At 42.8% G+C, this 19188-nt stretch overlaps 1 protein-coding gene across 2 annotated transcripts in view; it reads left to right on the forward strand.

Annotated features, from left to right (window-relative positions):
- The window catches only part of COL5A1 (collagen type V alpha 1 chain), a 247193-nt gene that overhangs the window by 195891 nt on the left and 32114 nt on the right, over nucleotides 1–19188 (forward strand). For both annotated transcript variants that reach the window (XM_074973666.1, XM_074973665.1), the window contains exons 35-46: nucleotides 1059–1103; nucleotides 2282–2335; nucleotides 2972–3025; nucleotides 7404–7457; nucleotides 10002–10109; nucleotides 11021–11110; nucleotides 11236–11289; nucleotides 12856–12963; nucleotides 16578–16685; nucleotides 17352–17405; nucleotides 18858–18911; nucleotides 19075–19182. In XM_074973666.1, coding sequence (XP_074829767.1) covers nucleotides 1059–1103; nucleotides 2282–2335; nucleotides 2972–3025; nucleotides 7404–7457; nucleotides 10002–10109; nucleotides 11021–11110; nucleotides 11236–11289; nucleotides 12856–12963; nucleotides 16578–16685; nucleotides 17352–17405; nucleotides 18858–18911; nucleotides 19075–19182 — 891 coding nt within the window. The remainder of the gene's footprint in view (nucleotides 1–1058; nucleotides 1104–2281; nucleotides 2336–2971; nucleotides 3026–7403; nucleotides 7458–10001; nucleotides 10110–11020; nucleotides 11111–11235; nucleotides 11290–12855; nucleotides 12964–16577; nucleotides 16686–17351; nucleotides 17406–18857; nucleotides 18912–19074; nucleotides 19183–19188) is intronic.

Below are 19188 nucleotides of genomic sequence, written 5' to 3' on the forward strand. Positions count from 1 at the left end.
ACCAGCATTCTTATTTTGCAGTCTTGAGGTGGGCAATAACACTCCTTAACAACAAAATCAGGCTTCAGATTGTTAGTCCGGGCCCCAGACTTCAGCTGGTCTTAAACGCTCGTCTGGAGGGACGTTGACACCTTACCCGACACACGACTGTAAAATGAGTGTAAGGTACCTTGATAGTTACGGACACCTGAAAATGTTACTGGCTCACATTGTGGTGGGGGAAGAGTGTGTGCCTTTAGTGCATGAACTCAGTTCCTTCATGAGCTTTTATTCCCCCACGGTGAGATTCACCCCCATGCTGAGAACCAGCCCAAATCCTACTTAAGCCTTTCTGTGAGGACTTAGGTAGAACTTCAGGTGATGCATAGACCTTTTACTGGCCCCTCTAGAAAGGAGCAAATTTCACCGTAGGGTAACAGGAACCACTTTAGATGACCACAACTGTAGAATTCTTTAAACAAAACAGTGCTGTTTATGAAGATTGATGGTCTCTGATTGGCTGGCATACGCAATACACATTGTTCTCTCAGCCAACCAGGAGTCAGAGGGTCAATTACACCCTGGGCAAGCCACTCTGCTGTGCCAGAATCCGCTAGATAAACTGATTAAGTGAATATCAATCGCTTGGCATAATGGAAATAAAGCCTTTGTAATGAAACATTGTCACAGCAGCACTGGCTGCTTTAAAAATAAAAATGTCTTGGCTTCGTGTCAACATTAATTTTTGATAAGTACCTCGGCTTTGCTGCAGCATTTATCTCACAGAATGAGACTATTATCTGGTAGAAATCGCCTAAGCCCACTGGCATTATCTATTCTATATTTGTATTCAGAAATGCAAGGGTTCGGAGGGGGCCAGCCAGGGGGGAGGTGAATCAGTCTGTTACTCATTTGTTATAGGCCATTGTTTCCGATACAGATTTATTAATAAATGGGGGGGGGAAGAGGATCATGGACAGAAGCTGAGTGATGGCTCCATTTCGCCTGGTGCCGTTTAGGATCTTTGTGTGAAGTGGCTGAAATGATGGTTAATACCATGTTTTATTTATTCTTAAAAGGGCAACTCTGGTGGTGATGGGCCCCCTGGTCCTCCTGGCGAAAGGGTAAGATAAGCCAGATGTGGCTACAGCAGAAACAACTGAAATGGCTGTTCCTTTAGCAAAGAAGAAAAAGCATGCCTAGAACAGGCAGTCTTTAACCACAAAACTGATCTTGAGTCCTGCCAGTACCTACCTGAAACTGGGATCTGTGGACATCTCACCAAAAGTCATTCAAAAATGTGAAATTCTGGTTAAAAATATTTCAACCCTGTGCAGGAAGCCAACACAAAGCCTAGGTACCACTTAAATCCCACTTGTCCCTTCAAGACAGGGCTGAAGTGAGACTTCAGCGGTGTATAGTCAGGGTACCAGACTCTGTAGGGATGAAGGTCACCCATGGTGAAAAGGAAGAGGGAGGAAGACCTATCCACATTCGTCTATTAACCAAGTTGGGCTCTAGTTCTGTGGAGGCGTGGCACCTTTAGAATTCCTGTGTCCCTTTTCCAGGTGATCACTACAAAGTATAGCTTGAGAACAGTCCAAACAATAGGGGAGTCTTGTTTTTTTTCCTTTGTTTCTACGTTCCTGCCTGTAAATTGTCTATTTGCCAGGGGCAAAATCAAAATTGCGTTCATCTTCCTCACATAAAACAATGTCTATATTCTTTAGTTACATACCCCCAAATTTGACATTGTGTGTGAGTGAGTGGGGCAGGGAGAGAATTTTTGATGACAAGAAAAAAAGTCAAGAGCCAAACTGAAACCTGTAAACATGCTGAATTACTTAGAAGATATTCTATACTCCCCAGTTAAACTGTTGCAGAGAGTAATGGCCCTAAAGTCACAAGACCAATTTGTTTTAGTAAGTCTTTTCATAACATGTTTGAGATACAGATTTTGGTAACTCCTATCTACCTTCCACATCAATCATGGTGGGAAAAGACCTCATTGCAGAAATGCGAGGAGGTAATCAATAGGCCTAGAGACCCACTTATCATTTACATCCCCTTTTCCAGTTAGACCAAAGGCTTTGGTACTTTTGCCCAGAGGTATTTTTCATTCATGCACTCCCTTTAAGGGACAAGTTTACTCAGTTACTGCATGCGTGTTGTTGATATTTCTTTGGTTGCAGGGCAAGTGCTCCATGTCTCTTGTCAATTTGCTTTCCAAACTCCTGAAATAGTTCACAATAAAATGTGTGTTACATCTAATGCACTTTTACTGGATTATTTTGCATCCCAGGGACCGCCAGGACCTCAAGGACCAACTGGATTTCCTGGACCAAAAGGCCCCCCTGTAAGTAACACTCCTTCCAGAATGAGCAAAGAAACGTGCTGGGTGTTTTCCATCCAGCTGCTATCGCCTTCACGAACTCAGTCTTAGCGTCTTCGCTGACAAGTGGTCACATACCCAGCGAAAGGCATTTGAGAGGCACCCGTGGTAAAAGCGCAGCCATTTCGGATTTTAACTAACCAAACAAGGTGCTACTAGTAGTATACAATCCACTCCCTAGGGACTCAATAGCGTTTAAAAACCGTCAGCCCTCTCCCTGCATCGCCTTTACTCCTACAACAGCGATGTGCCCAGAGAAGCTCTTCTGGGAGTTGATTTCCTTGCCTCGGGTGGAGTCAGGACTATTCTCCACCCTTTAATCTAAAGGAAGACTCTCCATTGGATTCACTGTCTTTGGAGGGTCTGTGAAAAAGGGCCAGCTCTTGCAAGGCTCTGAATGAGGCCACATCCCATTGAAACAAAGGGAGTTGAGGGTATTTGGCATTTTGGAGGACTGGGTCCAAACACACGAGCAGATCTGATTCCATCCGGCGGAGAGCGTTGGTACCACTGTACACACACCAACCAGCAGGGTACAATTTAACAGAGTACTATTGGAAACCTGTTCAAATTCCTTGTCATTCTTTTTTTCTTCTTTAGGGTCCACCAGGGAAGGATGGATTGCCCGGTCACCCCGGACAGAGAGGTGAAACTGTAAGTAGCTGGAAACCTTGGGTAGATCATTAGTTCTGAGTCTGTCTTGCTGGTTAGTTCATCTAAACCCTTCTGTGTAGCTGAGGAGATGTTGCCACATGTTTTATTCCAATGGTTTGTGTTTCTTCAACTACATGGGAAGATCTATGGGAATCAACACCTTTTTGAGCAGGACAGATCAGTCTAATGATGATTTGCATGAAGGCCACACATTCTGCTTCTTTCTCTCTCTTTCTCCCTCCCCTCCCCCCGTCACCCTATGTCATGCATAGAGAAGACACCAGCAAACAGATACACTGAGAGCAATCCTTCAGCTCTTACACTTACATAACTTGCACTTAAATCAATGGGAAATTTGCATGTGTAAGAGCTGCAGGATCAGGTAAGTGGGTATTGACTTCTGATTAGGACATTTCAACTTCCACTCTAGAGTGGTAAAAATTTATTGAGGTCATCTTTGTATCAACAGAATAACACAAGTAAGAAATTATCATATTGTTGGCACTTGCTTTTATAGTATAGGAAAATGGAGAAAAAGATGCAAAGTCGTACCAGTTGGTTTCCATGCAGTCCCAATGGTCATACTCCCTCTGTAACTCCAGTGATCTACAGTTCTGATCTTGCCTTTGCCACTTAAGAGGGGAAAGATAGTCTATTTCTATGGACAGCTCTTTTCTGGACTTTTATGGAAACTGTCCATGTTCTCTCTCTCTCATTACTTCCCAAATTTTAAAACGTCTGTGCTCTGATTACATTGTAAAGCTATTCCAGGTCTGTGATAGCAGATGTTTTAATTTGAATGGGATTCATCCTTTACATCAGAGGAAAATATTTAACACTACAGTTGCTTAGGTCAATGGTCAGTTTTCTAAGCACTTTTATCTGTTCTCCCACCTAGAACGCTGAGAATAAATTCTGCTTTTCCTCCTTAGTACATCACACTACAAGTATGAAGAACTATTGCACGGCAATAGGGAATTCCAGCACAGTTTTGGTGTATGCATATCTGGAGGAAGGCTAGTCGTTGCCAAAATTATTGGCTGTTTTGTCTGCTCATTTTAATCAGGGAGGTGAAATCCTGGCATCGTTGAAGTCAGTGGGAATTTGGGAACTCAATAAGTCTGTTTGCTGTACATGCCCGTGTATGCAGCACACTCCCATCTGCCAGCTTTAGCAGACTAGTAGGAATGGCACCCCCACTGATGCTGCCCTTTATCTAAAGCAACTCAAGGGGACCAGACAAAGTTTTGCCCAAGCCCTCAAGATAACCATATGCTAAATGTGGCTGTGACTCAAGGAGTGGCTCCTGGCTGTCTAGTTCCCCTGCTGTGTATTCTCTCTCTTTATATGCATACTGCTTTATCAATTTTAAAGGATTTTATTGTGCAGATGTAAGCATTGTTTCTCACCAAAGGAGAATGATGAGGCATGAAGAAGGTATGACTATATGGCTCTGTTTTCTTTGTCCTTTGGGAAAGTTTGCATAAAGGATGTTCTGCAGCAAAAATGTATATTCTTCCAATGTAACTTTTTGGATGCAGAAATTCATATCTTTCTGTTTTGCCTTTTCTGGGTGCCTTTTTTCTGCTGGTGATGATCCAACTCCTTTGCTACTGTTATAATTATGCTTTCGTCAACATTGCATGCACGGCCGTGTGTTTGGTATTTCATTTACGGGAGAAATAAAACCTCTCTACTGAGCTTTGCATTTTTCTTCACTGCCCCTCCTGGCAGATAAGCTTTAAAAAGGCTTTGCATATTATGCATTTTCCCCCTGACTTATCACAGAAACGTTTAATTAATTTGCCTGGCATTTGGATAAGCACAGCAATGCAAATACTGTTCCATGCAACGCTATACATTTATGTACAGTCCTTAAGAGTGGCTTTGTAGTGACACAAATGGTACTTTAGATCACTAAAGCTATATTCTCAGATAAATTTAAAGGTGAACTGAAAGGTTTTGACCTGCTGAGGTTGGAAGGTGGCATTTAGTTTCCCTGACATCATCATTAATTCCAGGAGGGACACCTGAATTCAAGTAAGAGCTGCAGTCTTTACTCTGCTTGCATCTGATGTCATCAGCTGTTGTAGAAAAAAAACAGCAGAGCATCACACTCCAAGCTTGGCATGCAAATGAAGGAAGAAGTGGCTTTCAACTAACTTGTTCAAAAACTTATTTATCTGTCGTTTTCTTCATCTTATTCTGCTGATGATTTGCCTATACTAGGCAATTACTTTCAGAAAAAAACGTTTCAATTCACCTTTGACTGGAACAAGCCCTTCAGGTTTAATGTTCATTGTATACTCTGCTAGGAGATCAAACATACACATCACGCAAGGACCAGTTTGCAGAAGTAACCTCCAATGTTGTGCCTGGAGTTGTACAAGCCCAAAGACTTGCAGGCCCATTTTTGTAACTCGTGCACCAGCTCTTGCTGCCATTCAATATATACTGTACACTAACCTGGCAAGTACAGTGCTTGAATTCACAGTACTTGAATTCTCAGTATTACTGCACTTGACCAAATCCATATTATTAAACTAATTAAGGTAACTTTTTTTCATTGTTGATCTGTTTCCTTATGCCATCATGAGAAAGGGATGGGAAGTAGGAGGGGGCGAACAGAAAAGCAGATGAAATAATGGTTCCAAACTGGTAGCTGAGCTGGAGCATTCTATACCTGCATGCAAGAGATCCCAGTTCGGGTCCATATTCCACTTCCCTTTCAGCCCAGCATGCATTAGGGATGCTGAAGCATCTTTGGATACTTGGTCATGATGTCAGGTTTAAAATTTGAGGTGTATAAAATGGGGAGAATCATGGGGATCCTTGCTCAAGCTTCAGGCAGGGACCTGGAGAAAACCCGTCTTCTGCCTCAAAAAGAAAACCTGTAGAGATGGCTGAAATATTTTGAATTTTCCAAAATTTGCTGATATTTATTTTTTGTGGGAAGTGCTCACCATTTTCCCATCAACTGCAACACACATTCTGTGGTCCTGCAAGCAACTAGAGTTGTGCTCAGTAGCTTTCTAGCATGTCAGAGTAGTGATGGGTTAAAACATATTTATCCATCTCCTGTGGCAGAAGGAAGCTCCATCTAAGGCCCTCAAAAATAATGTGGGTTAATGACAAATACAGGCTACAGAATGAATGTCAGTAGTGCATCCTCTGAAGAATTACCGAGGTACCTTGTTACCTAAGAAATCTCGGAAACAGTCTTGATGGCTAAAGTACATGGAATGTAGTTGCTCCTTAAATAACAACTTAAATCATTTGCTCCTAGTGTGAATAACGTGCGTTGAGGTCAGTGGAGTTATTTGTATCATATACTCCGTCCTGTGTCAATAGAAGTTACTTGCACGCACATGCAACACATGGCAATGTGGATTAGGAGTTTTTTTAAGCATGCTTCAGAGCTGAGCTGTATTAATTTTGCTGAACAAGGGCCTTCAAAGTTTGTGAATTCGGTACTGCTCACCTGTAGAGCCCACAAGAGAGTAAGTGTCCAAGAATACCTCTGCATCAATGAAAGGAGAGAAGAATGTTTTTGCCGTTTTTCAAGGGACTGCATTAAACAGCTTCAACTGGAAGCTGCCAAGATTTCCAAATATAATTTCAGAAAGACACAAAGAGAAATGTATTTATGGTTTGTTGTCAACAAATGTTGATTTAAAAAAAAGCAAATAGCATTTGGAAACTCAAACACATCATCCTTGTGCTACCCCATTAGAACCAGGAAGTGAAACTGACTGTAGGCGGAAAGCGAAAGGCAGCAGTCCAGTCTCAAAGCTGGGACTGAGTGAAGCACAAAACAGAAACCAACAGCATAAGAAATAGGAATAAAGGGAATTAGAATTTTAAAATTCCTTCAACTTTAATAATCTCACGTGTTATTACTAAGACCGATAAAGATTTCTTTTTTAATATCTCCTCCAGCTTCACAAATTCTGGGGAAAGTGTTTTATATGTATAAAAGTGCTTACATATATATGTAAGGCCAGATCCTCAGATGGGGTAAATCAGCATAGTGCCATTGAAATAATAAAGCTCTGCTGATTTATGCCAACTGTGGGTCTGCCCTGTATATTATAAACAACTAGTTCCTTTACTGAGTGTTTCCCCCGGGAATCACAGCCATAGTTGATAGGGTTTGATAATCTCTTTTTCTTGTTTTGCCCCTGTGAATAAATAGAAAGATATTTCCCATCTCCTGTTTGATTTCCTCCTTTTAGTGTCTTTTGGGATTTCCATTTTTTTGTAGTCGATAGTAAGTTTTACCAGAGCATGCTGAGCTTGATACTCTCAAGTAGCATGCTGAGATTCTTGTATTACTATGTCTAGTGGCTAATTATGATTCATTTTTCTTTTAAAACAGGGTTTCCAAGGCAAGACAGGTCCTCCAGGCCCTCCAGGTGTTGTTGGCCCGCAGGTAAGAAATGAACGCAGCATTCACAGCAGTCCTGCCCTGCTCACACCTGTTGACAAACCAGATCAGATTATAGACGCTCTTGTTTATCTTAGCTAATAGGACGATGAATAGAATATACAGACCAGAGGCTGGGATTTTCAAAGGGGGGCTATGGAACAGCGATAGGTATTTGGCATCCTTATGTTCCTGGTCAGACATGGTTGTGAACACCCAAACCTCTCTTTTTTTCCATTGTGTGTGAAATTTAACTCTGAAATTTTCACTCACCAGCCCAATCTGTCAAGGCATTAGGTATCTCTCAGAATAGAGCTTTTAGGAAAAACTTCCCTCGAAGTCCTGGAAAGTCGTCATGCTCTCATTCTGCTCAGTGAAGTGACCAGATTTGCATCTGTATAAATGAGAGTAAAAGTCCCGGCTCTGATCTCCCTAAAGCTGGTGTAAATCAGGTAATGCCAATGAAATTAGTGGAATTACACTGGTTTAAAAATTGGTGTAAGATCACAATCAGGCCCGAAATTGGCCCATTTCTCATCCTGCCTCTGATTATAATAGACACTTGCATAGAACCATATTGTAAGATTTTAAGTAACAAAGCTTTAAAAGCAATATTGAATGGCTACACAAAATATGGCCATGTTGGTACATTTCGTGGCAATGCAACATTTCTGTTAAATGTCATCATAAGGAACTGCATCACTATTTAATATATTCTTAAAACACTGCCGGAGTCTGCCCTAGTGAAGTCAGTATAGCTACCTACTTGAATAAGTGTGTGCTGGATCAGTCTCTATAATATCATTTGTATTGCTAAGGTTTTAGAATGAATGGGGACTGATTATATACAAATTCTCCTTGCTTTGATTATATGGGAAGGCGTTCACTGTTTAATTACATAGTAATTAACATGTCCTCTCAGATAAATGGCAAAGTTCAATATTAAAGGGCAAGTATATGATTATCTCCATCTTCTAAAACATAAAGCAGATTGCGTGGCAGTTGCACTTGGATCTACTAAGTAGAATTAGTGTAATATGCAGGACTGTGACATCACTGTTTATCATTCAACCTAGAGTAAGTGTCACCCTGCAATTTATCAAGACACACAGAATCCCCTTACAATTACAATTCAAAGTAAATACATGATTCTATGTGAATCATATGTTATCAAATACCATAATTAAATGATTAATTACCACCAAGTAACATTTTTCTTCATATCAGAATCTACTTTACGACAGAAATTGCAGGATAATTACTGTGTTGTGTTCTAGTCTATATCGGTTGTTTATTCCATGCTCATTACCATTAGACCCCATGTATAGTACTTAGGTGATCAATAATTATCTCATGTAGTCATAAAGTTAATCAATTATTTGTGCCCAGTACAAGAAAGACATGGCAGAGTTATCGTGCACTTTGGAAACTTTCCAATAAAACCTTAAGCATAATAATAATGTTGCACATTTATACAGCTACTTTCATTCTGAAGGATCCTACCACACCTAACAAATGGATATACAAACTGCATAGAGATGCAGTTTTATCCAGCACTGGAATGAAGTCGCTTCCAAAGTAAAACTGAGTGTCTTGTTAACGGTGCACAGTGACACTGTTAGGACAATGACATGAAGAAAATGCTGTATCCAGTTGAAACTTCAAGGAGAATTTAGATAGAACGAAATTGCCTTATTTGGATAACAATGCAAAACAAGTATGTAACTGAAAATAAGACAAATGATAGCTGTCCATTGTGGTCAATAAAAATACTACAACTGAGCAAAACCAAGTAGGAGCTATAGGAGCCTTCCTGGTGTTTCATTTCTAATGTTGGTGCTTGAGTAATAAGATGGTGATCTGGTGTGGCCCCTCTGACCTAGTTTAGGTGATCCCTACGAGGAATGCTCCATGCATTTGATATGATGGTTTTCAGTTTTGGGTGGTAAAAGTGGCCTGAATGAATATGGTAACCTTTCAGTGCGCTTGTTGTTTCAATGTTATAGGCCCTGGTAATGGAAATGCTGCCTTAGTGAATTAAAAGTGGCAGCTGTGGTGGGAGAACAAAAGACACACACAACGAACGACATGCTTCATCTGATTGTGTTTATTGAAGAACTCCAAGGAAATTAGCTTTTCATTCACATTGCCTTCCCAAAGACTGCACTAGCATCCCCCTAAAGCATCGCTGGTGGAAGAAAAGGAGAGTCTGAAATGGGGTCCACATTTTTACAGAGATAAGCCGTGCTTGGGCACTGGCATCTGCAGCTTTTCAGTCATCAGTGAGGGTTGCCAGATTTAACTGGGGCCGTCCTAAGAGTCACTGGAGTTGCTGGAGACTTCCCTCACTCACGGTGCCAGTGAGCTTGACAGCATGTCAGTCCTAGCATCTCTGGGGGTGGGTATTAGCAGGTAGGCAGGAAAGGGCTGCCCATTAAAGGGGGTGGATGGCTACAGCTGTGAATGGCATTCACTGATGGACAGATTTTTCTCGCTCTTTGTCTCTCGAGTATTGAACTCTTCCCTCTGTATCTTTTGGTCTTCTTTTAGGGTCCTACTGGAGAGACGGGTCCAATGGGTGAGCGTGGGCATCCAGGTCCACCGGGTCCACCAGGTGAGCAAGGTCTACCTGGCCTGGCTGGAAAGGAAGGAACCAAGGTACATTGTTGGTACATTTGATCTGACTTCATATTTCATTCAGAGCTCAGGTATGCATTGGAGCATGATGTTCAGGCAACAGGGATGGAGGCGAGGACCAGTCCTGGTTAGAATCAGGCTCATTCATTCTGTCTGAGTAATAAGTGACCCCTGGGGGGTCTGACTGGATAACACTGAGAGGTTAATTTTCAGAAGTACTGGCTTCTTTTTTTCAGGTATGATTTGTATCTGCCATTGTGCTGGGCATGCAAGTCTAAACACATACATCTCTAGCGACCTGGCTGCAGGTGCAGACTAGGTCATGAGAGCTGAAAGGGCTGAGATTTGCATTACAATGCTCTTTGGCATGAGCTGATCTGAGAACATCCCCCTTTGTGAGCAAACCATATCAGGTTACATTTCTGTTTGTATGAGGTTGGGATGGGCCCAAGCCAGAAACCCCAAACTGTACCACCTGTCCGCCACCTCCAAATTTTGGAGTGGCTGGACATGAACCTGGGTCAGAATTTCACTATGAACACCTCTCTTGAGAATGAGCTGAACCAGAATGAGGGACCTGAACATGCCCTGAACTTTAGGAGCACAGACCTTCAAAATACAGATTCCACATCCAAACCTTTATTTGAACTCTACAGCGCCATCCCTGTCCGTGACTTCTGTAGACAATTAGTAGGTGTTTCAGCTATTCATGTTTAACAAGAGGCCAGTATGACACGCTGCTGATCGGTTGATCCTGGAGTCAGGAAGAATGTAGATAGATCCTAGGCTGGACGGATGAAGAGATCAGATTCAGAGCAGAAGCTTAGTGTTCCAGATCCTAACAAGAGACTGTATACCATTACATCTTGGCCAAAGAAGCTAGGCTCTTACTGATTCCAGAGATTCTAAACTATTAACCTATCCCGTTACAGGGTGACCCGGGACCTGCTGGCCTTCCAGGAAAAGATGGCCCTCCTGGCTTAAGAGGCTTCCCTGGTGAAAGAGGTCTCCCTGGCCCAGTTGTAAGTAAAAGCTCCTCTTGTCCTTCCCACTGGAGTGATGCAATAGATAGTGTTATGTGATGCAATATACAGTACATCATATTTTCCAGTGAATGATGCTGTTTCTTCTCTCTTTTTGGTTGCAGGGAGCTCTTGGGCTGAAAGGCAGTGAAGGTCCCCCTGGTCCACCAGGCCCAGCAGTAAGTATTGGCTCTTTGTCATTTATCGGCACTACCTAACACATTACAGGCCTAATAAGTAACTACTGAGGCCTAATCGCTGTTCACAAGCAGTTACCCATTTTCCCTTTTGGTGTTAACTAATCAATATTTGGGTATCCCTTTATTTTACGAGACACATGTATGATAACTTGGTCACTGCCCTATAACTCTGTTGACCATACATGGTGTGCTGAGGGGATGAGATGGCTCAGGGCATTGGCAACATGGAGACTGAGCCTTTAGTTCTTCTTTGAGTGCTTGCTCACGTCCATTCCACATTAGGTGTGTGTGCTCGCCACATGCACCGGTGCCGGAAGTTTTTCTGTCAGCAGTATCCGTAGGGGAGCGGCTCTGGCGCCCTCTGGAGTGGCGCCCACATGGCGCGGTAGAAGGGGCACCGCTTGCTCTCCCCACCCTCAGTTCCTTCTTGCCCCAGTGATGGTTCACAGGATGTTCGCTGCTCTTACTAGCGTTGCTTCGGCTTCGTTCGTACGAACTAGAGTTCTTGTAAAGTTAGTGTACATAGTTAGTAGTTGAGTTAGTTAGCCCTTAGCAGTAGTTAGAGTTTAGTTAGTTCTGTCGGGGACCTAACCAGGGAATAGGGCATGCCCCAGTCCTCAGGCTTTAAGCCCTGCGATCGCTGCGAACAGCCCATGCCCATGAGCGATCCACATAGTAGCTATCTCAGGTGCCTTGGTGAAGGGCACATAAGTGATAAGTGTCGAATCTGCAAGTCCTTTAAACCTAGGACCAAGAAAGAGTGCGAGATGAGACTCAAAGCGCTCCTGATGGAGTCCAGCCCCGGAGCAGAGGTCCAACTCAGCACACAGCACCCTGGCATTGGTGCGTGGTGCCCCGCCGGCAAGAAGCCGGCACCAATCCCAATCCACGCCCCCAGCAAGAAGTCGAAGAAGGCCGGTAGGGGACAGTCCCCTACTTCCTGCAAGGGGAAGGACAGGGCTGGGGGCAAGCTAAGACCTGCGCCGGTTGGCTCATCTCCGCCATCAGGAAGTCAGGCCTCGGCTCATGTCGAGCGATACAGCCCAACCCCGTTCCTTGCCTGGAAGCTTGGACACAGAGGCGGGCCTTCTCAGTGTTGCCAGTGTAGACTAGCCCTCAGTCACCAGCTTGAAGCCCACCCAGGTTTTAGCCCATTGAAAGCTGTCCCAGCTGAGATTCCCTATTCAGAGCAGTCCTTCCAGAAGAGAATATTCATCATTAAACCCTTATTGCTCTGCTACATTAGCAGTAAAATGGCTTGTGCGCTTGTTCCAAGCTCTGATAATGTTTACCCAGCAACTGAGCTCCAGTGCCATCCAGAGAAGAACCCAGCCATTCCAGTGATGTTAATTAAAATTAAAATAGGCAGGATCCCTCGGACTTATAGTGCAGGATCATTGCATGGCAGTTGCACCATCACACTCGCTCTTTTACCTGCTGAGTTTTGCACATAATACATTTTCTACATCCTAATTTTTCTCCCTCTGTTATTTTTAATATATGAGATGCCTAATGACTGTTTCCGTTCTCCTCCCCTGCCAACAGGGGTCTCCTGGTGAGAGAGGTCCGGCTGGGTCAGCTGGCCCAATTGGTTTACCAGGAAGACCCGGACCCCAAGGACCTCCAGGACCTGCTGGTGAAAAGGGTGCCCCAGTAAGTATGGTATCCAAGTTCAAGTGGGTGAAATATGCCTCAGTGTGTGTGTCTCTCTCTGTGCCCATGCGTCCCTGTGAAAACTCCATGGCAGGCACAGTTGGGACAAATTCTCTGATTCTCTGTTTTTCATGTCTTCTATGAGCCACTTATCCCCTCTACTAAAACCCCAGGCACATTTAGCTTTCCTGAAGGCAGCAAACATGTTTCAATCTGTAGCAGTTATAGAAAAGAAAATCGAACCAACCTATTCAACTGCTTCCCAACTCTGTACCAAGGAGGGATTTCTCTAAGGTTGTATTCTGGGAGAGTTAGTAGGTGCTAACTGGTTCTTTTGCTATTTTCTCAAAACTGGTGCAAGTAGGAGGGTAGGCCTGTGTATAGTAAATCCTGGATGACTCAGTGGTAGATGAAAGTCAAGTTGTTTTCTGTTGTCCGCAGCCTTGCCAGCTTTTCAAATCGAAATCCTGCTGCGTGGGTGGTGGCAGATTTTGCCATTGTAAGCCCAGGCACTGGAACTGCCACTGTCTGTGCTGTGCGTGAGACTAAACAAGTGAGGCAAGCACAGGCAGAAGAGAAAGGCAGACGCATTCCCCTCAGAGCAAGTTGCTTTAGGGAACCATCTTTAATGATTGTTTTCATTCAACTGGAGGTGTAGGGCTCTGTTGAAGTGGATGGGAGTTTTGTAACTTCTAGGAGAACAAAGCTATGCCAGCAGTGACTGCTTTTGAAAATCTCACCTGTACTGTAGTGGAACTATTGTCTGTCTCTCCACTTTTCTTAACCGTGTTAGACTGATGCCACAGGTGAGCCCTGCAGTAGGAATGTGATCTTGCAACGCCTTGTTGAATGTCTGTTCTACAATGTGTGTAAGGTCCAAAGGTCAGAAATGGCTTCAGGCAGAGAGACAGGGTGTGTAGACTCTATTCTCAAACCAGGTGGTGGAGGTTGAAATGACAGGGCATCACTCCTCTTGGTGAAAACCACTCTTAGGATGTGCTCCCAGGCAGTTCATTTCACCCTCAGCATTACACACGAGAACCAAACCACGGCATCTTTAATGTAGATGTTTTCTTCTCTTCATTTTCCCATGTGTCCTTGCATTTCCTCCTTTTTTAAGACGTGCAAAAAAATCTTCTATTAGAGTCTGAACCTGAAGAAAGAGGAAAATAATTGTTGCAATCTACAAAATAGTACAGCGCTGACGGTGTGTGTTTGGATAAATACAGACCTGAATGTGGGCTAATGTATCTTAAACAAAAATGTATATAACTGAATAAGTCACCTTACAATAGTGGTGTTGTAGGTAGAACATAAGAATGGTAATACTGGGTCAGACCAATGGTCCATCTAGCCCAGTATCCTGTCTTCTGACAGTGGCCAATGCCAGGTGCCCCAGAGGGTATGAACGGAACAGGTAATCATCAAGTGATCCATCCCCTGTCATCCAGTCCCAACTTCTGGCAATCAGAGGCTAAGGACACCTAGAGCATGGGGTTGCATTCCTGACTATCTTCACTAATAGCCATTGTTGGGCCTATGCACCATGAACATATCTAGGTAAGCAATGAAAGTAGCAACAGCTGGTTTCATTATGAAAAGAATGGCCAAGAATGGTCTAAAAATCCTTAGCCCTACTGTCTTGCAGCCCGGATCTTCCTCCTTCCATCTGTTTTATACATACAGTGGTCACCCTCAACTGCCTTATGGTGCCCTGAGAGCCAGAGCCTGCATACCGTTGTGCTGCCCAGAATGTATCTCCATATGGGGGCTGAGGGTTTGGATGCCTGAAGCAGTGAGCGGATGCTGCTTGGCGCTAACACTTCACCAAGCTAAACCATGCTTGGACAACTGTCTGCTACTTCCATATAGCATGTTCACCGCAAAACTATGCTAAAGCTAGTCCAGAAGAACCAACTGGGATTATCATTTTCATCGCTGAAAGGACAATGCCTCCTTGCACCATAGGGACAACTAAAATCCATTTCTGAAAGGAATAACTATCCTCTTCCAGATATCCTGGCAATAGTTCTTCCACTGTCCCTGCCTGAAAAGCTTAGTCCATATGTATGTAAAGTGGGATCCCAAATCCAGTTGGGGTCTTTGGGTGCTCCTGCATTATAAATACATGAAATCATAATAATGGTGGTTTGTTTAAAACAGTCCACTTTGATGTCAAATGTTGAGTTGTGATTCAAAAATTGCACTTTTTCTATGGAGTGAGGAGGGAGAAACGCTCAGGAATAGCTATTTGCTTAGATCCTACGCTACAGCATTGGGCCTCAGTATAAGAATCTACCTGATAGATGGGTGGGAAAGTAGATACATAGATAGAGACCTGAAGTGGACTCTGGCTGTGCTCCTGCAATATATTACTTTGTGCATCCACAGTCCTGAGAAAACCAACAGCTCTTTCATTCTGTAGGAATATGTCGTATCATTCCATGTGAGAACTGGATAGTGTGTAGTTCATTATTTAAGGTTTTAGAGTAACAGCCGTGTTAGTCTGTATTCGCAAAAAGAAAAGGAGGACTTGTGGCACCTTAGAGACTAACCAATTTATTTGAGCATAAGCTTTCGTGAGCTACAGCTCACAGGCTATTTGCCTATCTCATGCCACGCCTAAGCTGCTGTGAGGATGTATATCACTGACTGTTTGCTTTTGAATCATGCTCATCACAGTCAGCCTCACGTCCAGGGAAATGGCCAAATGCTAGCCTCAAAGATTTCAGACAGAAGTAGGACATTTGTGTTGATTTATTTGTGTTATTCAAGGTGATCTTTTCCCCACTGATTCCTGCATTTGATGGTTTATTGAAAGCTTTAGCAGCTAGACCTGTAGCAAGCATTTCCTCTTGAAAAAGCTTTATGAACATCTATGCTGCAAAGCATATGTATAACGTGTTATTGGAGAGATGAATATGCAATTTATCTGGCATCTAATCATTTACAGCGGGATTCAGACACAATTAAATTTTGTGCTAGGGACGTGGAGAACATCAGCTGTTCAGCTCATATAAACAAAAGTGAATTCAATTGATGACTCCCTCTGAAGGATACAAAAAAGTAAATATTTAAGCAAGAGGCCAGCAGTGGTTGCCTTATTCACTTAAAGTATTTTTCAGTAGTTCACCAAACACAGGAGAGAATAGGTCAATGGCTCTGGTACTGAAGAAAGAAGGAACTCTGTCTATTCCATATGTAGAACTAGCATTTACTCTTCATTAATTAGAGTGGGAGTTGGTATCAATAAGATTTGGCTCTTGGAAATGACAAATGGTTGAAGAAGTTTTGTTCATCACTCAGAGAAAGAGACGGGATAGAAAAGTCAAGATAAAATGTTATGATACCATTAAAGTAGCAAAATCTTTGTATTCACAGTCAGATACACTTTTTCCTTTCTTTATCTTTTGAGATGGAAATTATGGCTAGCTTACGACCATGAGCCTTATCGACCTATAAAATGTCTGCCAGATACTGGTTCTACTATATACATGCAAACACAAGGAAAGGTTACTGGCTGATGATAAGCAGTGAAGTTAATGGGATTTTATGCTTGAATTAGAGGATGGAAGAGAATATTGTTTAACATGCCTTGTTCATGGTACCTCCAGGGTGAGAAAGGCCCGCAAGGCCCAGCTGGTCGTGATGGTATTCAGGGCCCAGTTGGACTCCCAGGCCCAGCAGGTCCTGTTGGCCCTCCAGGAGAAGACGGGGATAAGGTGAGAAAAATCTCCTCTTAAGTACCGTTCTACTCCAAGAAGCACCCATGCAAAATAGCCCCTTCCCATTTGGCAGACCTGTTGCTTCTGTGTATTCGGACTCAGATCTGCTCCATTTAGTGACATAATTACATTTTTACTGCTTTTTACGTCGCGCTAGCCCTGCAGAGTCAGTATAGCTGAGACAGAATTGGCTGGATTCTATTCCTCATCAACAAAACTATGTACTAAGTTCCAGTCAGTTACCCTCCTGTGAGCCTATTCTACTTGGCCTTGCTCCAGTTTGCTATCTTCTCCAAAATTAATTACATTTCCCCAACACCTACAATAAGCTCCTTTGGACAGCAGGATATTCAGAGATGGTTAGCACGGAAATATGCCTCTCGCTTTCGCTTTCTCCACCAACAAGCTTAGCATAATAAAATTTTTGTTATCTATCAGCAGGTGAGAAAAGATTTCAAAAAAGGTTTCAAAAAACTGATTGCACCCTGGGGGCCCGATCCTGCCTTCCTTCCCATAACTCCCCTGGGAAGTTCTACATGAGTTGGCTTCTCCAGGATCAGGCTGCAGACATGCCAGAATGTAGGGGGAAATGTCATCTGAGTATGTAGATACACAAGTAGTTACTGAGGTCTGGACATATCTGTACACATTTGTGTCCAACAGGGCGAGATTGGAGAACCAGGCCAGAAAGGAAGCAAGGGTGACAAAGGAGAACAGGTAAGCTGGAACTTTGTTATAAAAAAAGATGAGCCTTTTTGTATTTCGCAGTCCCTTTTGTCCTCCACGTGTCCTAGACAATGTCTTTGGCAGCAGCTAGTCTGATGGGACCTCTGCAAGATGGGGATTTTCCATTATTTGATGGAAATATAAAACTAAGTATTTAATTATAATTTCCTCTGGTATTTACCCCTTTTTTTACACATATTATAATGTGAGAAGGAAAAAGTAAAGGTTAAAAGGTAGAGTATATAAAACTGTAATTTTAACTAAATTAATGTATGGAACAGAGACTTGGCCAGCTACAAGAAAGGAAATCAGTGTGCTCTCCACCATGGAAATGAAGATGTTGAGGTGGTCAGATGATTGGACACTCCATGACAGGAAATGTAATGAGGTTGTAATGAGCCTAAAGTTGAGGGAAGCTAGGCTACATTGCTATGGGCAAGTCCAGCAGAGATCTAAGAGCTTGCAATGATTGGGGATGAAAGATAACGGGGGAGATGAGAGCTCAGTACATGGACAGGATATCAGTGAACCTCAGAGAGACCTATCTGCATGTCAGTTTGGCAAATGATCACGTGTTATGGAAGAAGGCTATGAAAGTCACCAACCCCAAATAAGGGAGTGGCAAGAAAGAAGAAGACTGGAATGTAAAAAGAAAAATACAATGGAGGGTCTTCCAGTGGAATACATTTAAATGGGCCTCGTATAATGCCCCCTTATTTTAACATTGCAGAAATAGCCCCATCATTACTATAACAGGAGTAGCCCCTATAGCTGAAGTTGCATATTCATTTGGACCCCTCTTTTCAGTTGTTCATAGCATTCCAAGACTTTCCCCTATCAGTGAAAATTTCCAGGAGTGGAAAAGATGCTGCACATGAGTAGTTAAGCTTGTAAAAAAAATTAGATGGCATTATTTTACATTATTGGAGAAATATCATATGATCATAGAGTAAAACCCATATTGTAGCGCATATATACTGGGGGGCAGCGGTGAAGACACTGAGAGCAACCTTAGCTTTGGCATTTACTGTCCCTTGAGCATTTACCTCTGCTACCTTAATCTTCTAGTCATACAGTTTTCTGAGGTAGTGTTATAACTATTGGCCACATATTATATTACACAGTAATACATAACTTTGTTCCTCACTTTCCAGAAAGATTTCTGTCCCCTAATTGTTTTGCACTATATAGTAAAAGTTATGTTAGGGTGTGATTCTGTTCACACTCATCCTAGATTGCAGTAGTGTGATTCTATAGACATCAAACTAATTGACACTGGCGCATGTGAGAGCCCAATTAGGCCCTTTCTCTTTTATTTGTTTTCAACACTTCAGAATTTTGGTGAGTTGATTCTTAGGTTGTGCACATTTGTGTGGTCCATACCTGATGGTTACTTCAGTCTGTATTGCTAACCATACCATTGAACATCTTTTTTCTAAACAGGGTCCACCGGGTCCTACTGGACCACAAGGTCCACTTGGTCAACCAGGTCCAGCTGTGAGTATTATTGCTATTATTAATAACTACCGTAATTATTGACCCAGCTTGCTCCCATTGAGAAAAGTGGGAGCTTTGCCATTGACTACAATGGAAGATGGGGATGAGTGCCCAGATATAACATGTATTTATAATTAAAGAATGCTAATCTCTTTCCCTCTAGGGAGCTGATGGGGAGCCAGGTCCAAGAGGACAACAAGGCCTCTTTGGTCAGAAAGGTGATGAAGGTCCAAGAGGTTTCCCTGGTCCCCCAGGGCCAGTGGGCTTGCAGGTAATT

The sequence above is a fragment of the Natator depressus genome, chromosome 16, assembly GCF_965152275.1.
Source record: "Natator depressus isolate rNatDep1 chromosome 16, rNatDep2.hap1, whole genome shotgun sequence".
NCBI classification, from domain to species: Eukaryota; Metazoa; Chordata; order Testudines; family Cheloniidae; genus Natator; species Natator depressus.